This window comes from Conger conger, chromosome 6 (genome assembly GCF_963514075.1).
Source record: "Conger conger chromosome 6, fConCon1.1, whole genome shotgun sequence".
NCBI classification, from domain to species: domain Eukaryota; kingdom Metazoa; phylum Chordata; class Actinopteri; order Anguilliformes; family Congridae; genus Conger; species Conger conger.
Window position 1 is genome coordinate 54,818,259 of NC_083765.1, and position 7,201 is coordinate 54,825,459.

Here is a 7,201-nt window from a genome sequence, read left to right on the forward strand (position 1 = left end):
CCATTTCAAGAGTGCTACAGAAACATCAGATCAGGATGAAACAGTTGTACACTGTCCCCTTTGACAGGAACTCTGAGGGTGTCAAGGAACTCAGATACCAATATGAAGTTTATGAAGGTATATGTGAAGGTTTAGGACCACCACGCACATGAACAGATGTCAGATGCAATGGCTGCTGGGTGTATGGACAACAGTAGAACACATCCAGGGCTGGAAAAGGCACGCAAAGAGATGTTTTCCTCGGGGTATAGCAAGAGATAACATTCGGAGTGATGTTGATGAAAATCTATAGGCAAATGCAGAGGACAGGATGCAATGTCAACACACATCCTCACTCACACACATACACACACACTTCTAAAATAAAAAATAAAGATTTTGTGCATTTCAGCCACCTAAACTAACAGCCAACCTGACTTAAACAGTGAACCAAGTTGGTTCCAGAATCTCTTGTCAAATCAACGTTTTTCAGATTGCATTTCAAAAATACAAAACCGCTTAATGCCAAGATCAGAAAACAAAAGATAGATGCATTTGGTATGCATGCAGTCCGAGTGTTTATCGGAGTTTTTCATAAAGTGCATGATTCACAAAATATCAATTTGCCTGCATTGGATGTCTGTGTGCGCCCTTTTGCCAGTGTGTATGTTTTTCTGCCTGTGCATGTGTGTGTGTTTGTGTGTGTGTGTGTGTGTGTGTGTGTGTGCGTGTGTGCATTTGTGTGCGTGTGTGTGTGCATGTGCATGTGTGTATGTGCGTGTGTGTGTGAGTGCATGTGTGTGTGTGTGCATGCGTGCATGTATTGTGGCGACCCGCTGGTAGAGAGAGAGGGAGAGAGTAAAATGGGTGAAAATACGTCTTTATTTTCCCCACGTGCCTTCAGGGCACTTCACAAGGCCAGCACCGACACGTGCTTTCTTTTCATGCACAAAACCATAAAAGAAAAGAAACTAAAAAAAATATAAGTGTCCAAAAAATTAGGAACTTCTAAAGAAACCGGTATTCAATTAGCCGTGTTCGTCCGCCTTGACTCCGCCGGTGATTCGCTCTGTCCCGGCGGTGCCCTGGCCGCTGAAGCCGTCCTTCCTCGCCTAGTCGCCCGCCTTTGATGCCGTCTAGGCTCCGAGAGAGAGAGAGAGAGAGAGGTTAGCGAGCGCGTTGTTTTAATTGTCGGCTCACGTGAATCCGCGACTTTTGAGGGTTCGTCCGTGGGGGTTTCCTCCGCGTGCATGGGCTCTCTCGCCGTAAGTTAGCTCCGTCCAGGTTTCGTCAACCTATGCGTGTGCTCTGGCTCCGGATCTCTCCTCCTCCGTCATGAGCCCCGGGTTGCGTTTTTCGGCTCCTTTTGTAGACGCCGCCTCTCCTTTCCGCACTCGTGTCAGCTGTTCCTGCTTAATTCAAATTGTTCATTCACGTGCGGAATGCGGCCGCACCCGTCTCGCCCCGGGGGTTGCTGGCCATGGTGCTGATTCTCCTCCCGGTCTCTCTCCAAGGTGCCGTTCACTTAGATAGGACAGGGGAAAATATTCAGATTGAATCAGCATCCCCAACTCTTGGCGCCGGCGCACGGGCCGTTCCACCCCAGTGGTGTACCGATCCCTGGTCGGGCCACCACATTTCCTCCCCCTCAGCTCCCAGCCCTCGGCGGGAGCGTTACAATACAGGCCCTCATTCCTCCTCGACAGTGCATCCGCGTTTCCCTGGAGCCTCCCCGCCCTGTGTTCCACCTTGAATTTAAAATTTTGGAGTTCGAGGAACCATCGGGTCACCCTGGCGTTGGTGTCCTTGCACCGATACATCCAGGTCAGGGGGGCATGATCAGTGATTAGTATGAATTCCCGGCCTAGGAGGTAATACCTCATCTTACCCACTGCCCATCTGATGGCCAGGCACTCCTTCTCCACCGTGCTGTAGTTTCTCTCGTGTTTCAGGAGCTTCCGGCTGATGTATGTGATGGGGTGCTCCGTTGCGTCTTGTATCTGCGACAGGACGGCTCCCAGTCCTGTCTCTGAGGCGTCGGTCTGCAAGACAAATTTCTGTGCAAAGTTAGGGGTGGCTAACACTGGCTCCTGTCCCAGGGCAGCCCTCAGGTCCACGAAGGCCCGATCTGCCTCCTCCGACCATTTCATGGTGTGGCCTTGCTCTTTTTTTGTTAGGTCGTGTAGTGGGGCTGCTCTAGACGCGAAGTCCGGGATGAACTGCCTATAATATCCCACGAGTCCCAGGAAGGTGCGAACTTCCCTCTTGGTGGTGGGTCGTGGCCAGTTCGCGATTCCGTCCACCTTCCGGCTCTGGGGTCGTACGCACCCTCGTCCCACCGTGTGGCCTAGGTAATCGGCCTCCTCCAGGCCCAGGCGGCATTTAGCGGGGTTAGCCGTTAGCCCAGCCTCCCGGAGCGCCCCCAGCACGGTCTCCAGCCTCCTCAGGTGGCTCTCCCAGTCGGCACTGTGGATCACAATGTCATCAATATACGCGGCGGCATACTCCCTGTGGGGCCTCAGGATCTTGTCCATGAGGCGTTGGAAGGTGGCGGGGGCTCCATGGACTCCAAACGGCAGCACTCTGTACTGGAACAGGCCGTCCGGGGTGGCGAAGGCCGTCTTTTCCCTCGCCCGGGGGGTTAGGGGCACCTGCCAGTACCCTCGGGTGAGGTCCAGGGTGCTGATATATCGGGCTGGTCCGAGCCGCTCGATCAGCTCATCGACTCGGGGCATGGGGTAGGCGTCATATTGGGAGATTTCGTTGAGTCTCCGGAAATCATTGCAGAAGCGCAATGTCGGGTTTTGGCACCAACACTACCGGGCTGGACCAGGCGCTTTGGGATTCCTCAATCACCCCCAAGTCTAGCATCTTGGCCACCTCCTCCCTGATGGCCTGTCTTCTGGCTTCCGGGATCCGGTAGGGTCGCAGCCGCACTTTCTTCCCGGCCTCGGTCACGATGTCATGTTGGACGAGCCTGGTCCGGCCCGGGAGGGGGGAAAACACGTCGGTATGCCGGCTTACCATCTCCCGGAGATCTTGGCGCTGTCTATCCGTCAACTGGTCTCCCGTGGTCACCTCCGGTGGTCCGGTGGCGCCCCCTGTGGTCAGACATGAGTGAGCAGAGACGTGCACAGGTTCATGCCATTTTTTCAGCAGGTTGACATGGTACCGTTGGAGGGTGTGTCTCCTCCCTACTTGTCGGACGGTGTAATTGACGGGCCCCGCCTTGGCCACCACCTCGTAGGGGCCATGCCATTTGGCCAGAAACTTACATTCACTCGTGGGGATCAGGACCATCACCTTGTCTCCGGGCTGGAACTCACGCACCTGGGCATTCCGGTTGTACAGCCTGGCCTGCTCTGCCTGGGCCTGGGTCATGTGCTCCCGGACCATCGGCCAGATGCGCGCCATCCGTTGGTCCATGTCAACCACATGCTCCACCAGGGAGCGCTGTCTGGACGGCTGCTGTTCCCAGGCCTCCTTGGCGAGGTCCAGGAGCCCTCGGGGCCGCCTCCCGTAGAGTAGCTCGAAGGGGGCGTATCCTGTGGATGCCTGGGGGACCTCCCGTATGGCAAACATTAAATAAGGCAGTAGGTGATCCCAGTCCTTACCGTCGGTGGTTATCATCTTCCTCATCATCATCTTCAGGGTCTTGTTGAACCGTTCCACCAGCCCATCCGTTTGGGGGTGGTAGACTGACGTCCTCATTTGGTTGATGTGTAGCAGTTTGCACATTTCCTTCATCACCCCAGACATGAAGCAGGACCCCTGGTCAGTCAGCACCTCCTCTGCTATCCCCACCCGGCTAAACAGCAGGAAAAGCTCTCTCGCGACACTTTTCCCTGTCGCGGCCCGTAACGGCACCGCCTCCGGGTATCGGGTGGCGTAGTCTAGGATCACCAGGATGTAGCGGTGGCCCCGGCTAGACTTGGGTAGGGGTCCCACTATGTCCATGGCAATCCTGCGAAAGGGCACATCTATGATGGGGAGGGGTATCAGGGGGTTGCGATATGTTACCTTCGGGCTGTGCAGTTGGCACGTCGCACACTGCCGGCAGTAGTCCTCTACAGCCCTCTTGACGCCCGGCCAGTAGAAGCGGGCCATAATCCGCTCCTGCGTCTTCTCGCGCCCTAGGTGCGCCCCCAACAGGTGGGTGTGGGCAAGATATAGTACCTTGGAGGTGTGCGTCTGGGGTATCAGCAGCTGCTCCACCTTCTCATCGTTGATCCTGCAGACACGATACAGGAAGCCATTCTGTACTTGGAAATAGGGTAGGGCCGGTCTACTCACCCCGTCTTGTGGGACGCCCTCGATATATGCTGCAGCCTTCCAGGCCTGGGCAAGGTTGGGGTCTTGTAGTTGGGCGGCGCCAAACTCGGTTGGGGCCCTTTCTGTCTCGGGTTGGAACTCCGACAATTCCCCGGTGCTGCTGGATTCGGGCCCCAGGGGTGGCCGGGGGGTCGGGCCCTCCTGGGCGGTGTCCGTGGTCCCCGTGTGGGGTCGCGCGGTGGGTCGTCTCCGGGCGGGGGTGGTGGTCTCCTCTCCGTCACTCTCCCCAGACGGGGCAACCCAGACCGGGTGTGGCCCTCGGTGACCCCGACGGCGGGGTGGGGGGTTGGCAGCGGCCCTCCCCGGTGTAGGCCTCTCATCCCAGTAGCTCCGGAACAGCGGGCAATCTCGCCCCAACAGCACGGCCACCGGCAAGTTTTCCACCACGCCCACCTTCCCTGTGAATTGCCCCCTAGGGGTGGTTATTGTTACCTCAGCGGTGGGGTAGTGCCGCACATCGCCATGTATACAGGTGACGGCGATTGTCTCACTGCGACTCTCTCCGGCTAGGGTGGGTCTCACCAGCGTTATGGCGCTCCCGGAGTCCAGCAGGGCCTCTGCGTCTTGGCCCCCGATCCTGATGGGTAGTCTCGGGGCTGCCGTGCCCTGGTGGGCCCAGCAGGTGGTGAGGTAGTGGCAGGGTCTGCCACTCTCGGGAGCGGTGGCCATGGACTCCTCCCTGCCGGGGCAGTCCCGGCTTAGATGGCCCTCCTGGCCGCAGGAGAAGCACCGCCTCATCTCCCTCCTCCGGCCCATCTCCGTCCGGGCGTCCTCCTTCCACTGGGGTCTGGTCCGCGGCTCCGGTCGGACCGCTGCTGGAGGTCTTCGGGGGCTGTCCATTCTCGTCGCTCGGATCATCTCCTGGGCCACCTGGTGGTTCTCGAGGAGGTTGACGAGGCCATCAATGGTCCGGGGCCCCTGTTGGGCCACGTATTTTTTGAGTTCTGGTGCCAGGCTCCGGGCACAGCGGTCCAGCACCACCCGGTCGAGGAGGGCCGGTCCGTCGCCCTCCACTAGCCAGCTCTTGGTCAACCGCCCCAGGGCCATCACCTGGGCCCTCGCCGGGAGGGCGGGGTCGTAGGTCCACTGATGGAACCTCTGTGCCCGGGCTGGCAGGCTGTACCCATACTGGGCTAGGATGGTAGCCTTCAGGGTGGGGTAGACATGGGCCTCGGCCGGGGGTAGGCCTCGGTAAGCCTTCTGGGCCTCCCCACTGAGGAATGGTGCCAGGATGGAGCCCCAGGCTTCGGGGGGCCATTTCTCTAAGTGGGCCGTCCGCTCAAAGGTCTCCAGGTAGGCCTCGACCTCGTCGTCCGGCGTTTGCTTTAGTAGCACCTCCTTGGGGCCTCTGGCGGGGGTCCCTGGCCCCGTCTTCTGGCACAGTTCTGCCACGGCTTTCTGCAGGGCGCCTTGGGAGCGCAGTAGGGCGTTTATCGCTTCCTCCATGGTCTGGCGGGTCTGGATTTATTTTTCCCTTTTTGGTCAGGCCTCTCTCTCGTGGTAGCTTGGATCAGGGTGCCCGCATTCTCCACCATATGTGGCGACCCGCTGGTAGAGAGAGAGGGAGAGAGAGTAAAATGGGTGAAAATACGTCTTTATTTTCCCCACGTGCCTTCAGGGCACTTCACAAGGCCAGCACCGACACGTGCTTTCTTTTCATGCACAAAACCATAAAAGAAAAGAAACTAAAAAAAATATAAGTGTCCAAAAAATTAGGAACTCCACTGTTGGGAAAACTTCTAAAGAAACCGGTATTCAATTAGCCGTGTTCGTCCGCCTTGACTCCGCCGGTGGTTCGCTCTGTCCCGGCGGTGCCCTGGCCGCTGAAGCCGTCCTTCCTCGCCTAGTCGCCCGCCTTTGATGCCGTCTAGGCTCCGAGAGAGAGAGAGAGAGAGAGGTTAGCGAGCGCGTTGTTTTAATTGTCGGCTCACGTGAATCCGCGACTTTTGAGGGTTCGTCCGTGGGGGTTTCCTCCGCGTGCATGGGCTCTCTCGCCGTAAGTTAGCTCCGTCCAGGTTTCGTCAACCTATGCGTGTGCTCTGGCTCCGGATCTCTCCTCCTCCGTCATGAGCCCCGGGTTGCGTTTTTCGGCTCCTTTTGTAGACGCCGCCTCTCCTTTCCGCACTCGTGTCAGCTGTTCCTGCTTAATTCAAATTGTTCATTCACGTGCGGAATGCGGCCGCACCCGTCTCGCCCCGGGGGTTGCTGGCCATGGTGCTGATTCTCCTCCCGGTCTCTCTCCAAGGTGCCGTTCACTTAGATAGGACAGGGGAAAATATTCAGATTGAATCAGCATCCCCAACTCTTGGCGCCGGCGCACGGGCCGTTCCACCCCAGTGGTGTACCGATCCCTGGTCGGGCCACCACAGTATGCGCATGTGTGTGTGTGCATGTGTGTGTGCGTGCATGTATGTGCATGTGTGTGTACCTATGTGTGTGTGTGCGTATGTGCGTGTGCATGTGTGTGTGTGCATGCATGTGTGTCTATGCGTGTTTGTACGTATGCGTGTGTGTGTGTGTGTGTGTGTGTGTGTGTGCATGTGTGTGTGTCTGTGTGTGCATGTGTATGTGTATGTGTTTGCGTGTGTGTATGTGTGTGTGAATGTGAGCATGTATATGTGTGTGTGTGTGTGTGTTTGTGTGTGTGTGTGTGTATGTGAGCATGTATATGTGTGTGTGTGTGTGTGTGTGTGTGTGTAGGTGTGTTTGCGTGTGTGTATGTGTGTGACTATTCCCAGGGCTTCAGGATTCATATGGACAGCACAATTAAGCCCTCCTCAATGGAGGGATTTATGGTAGGGCTCTGTGGTATCTGATACCTACAGTGGTAATAACCAGGCGACACATTTTCTTACATCCACAGCCGACACTTTCTCCCTCAGCCTTGAGT

General features: G+C 57.1%; 1 protein-coding gene across 1 annotated transcript; it reads right to left on the reverse strand.

The window, feature by feature from the left end:
- Positions 1–1,045: 1,045 nt before the first annotated feature.
- On the reverse strand, positions 1,046–6,670 carry LOC133131605 (uncharacterized). The gene is made up of 3 exons (XM_061246976.1): positions 6,243–6,670; positions 3,004–5,859; positions 1,046–1,115 (listed from the first exon to the last, which is right to left on the reverse strand). The coding sequence occupies exons 2-3, from the start codon at positions 5,755–5,757 to the stop codon at positions 1,092–1,094; spliced, it is 2,778 nt and encodes a 925-aa protein (XP_061102960.1). The 5' UTR covers positions 5,758–5,859; positions 6,243–6,670; the 3' UTR covers positions 1,046–1,091.
- Positions 6,671–7,201: the final 531 nt, after the last annotated feature.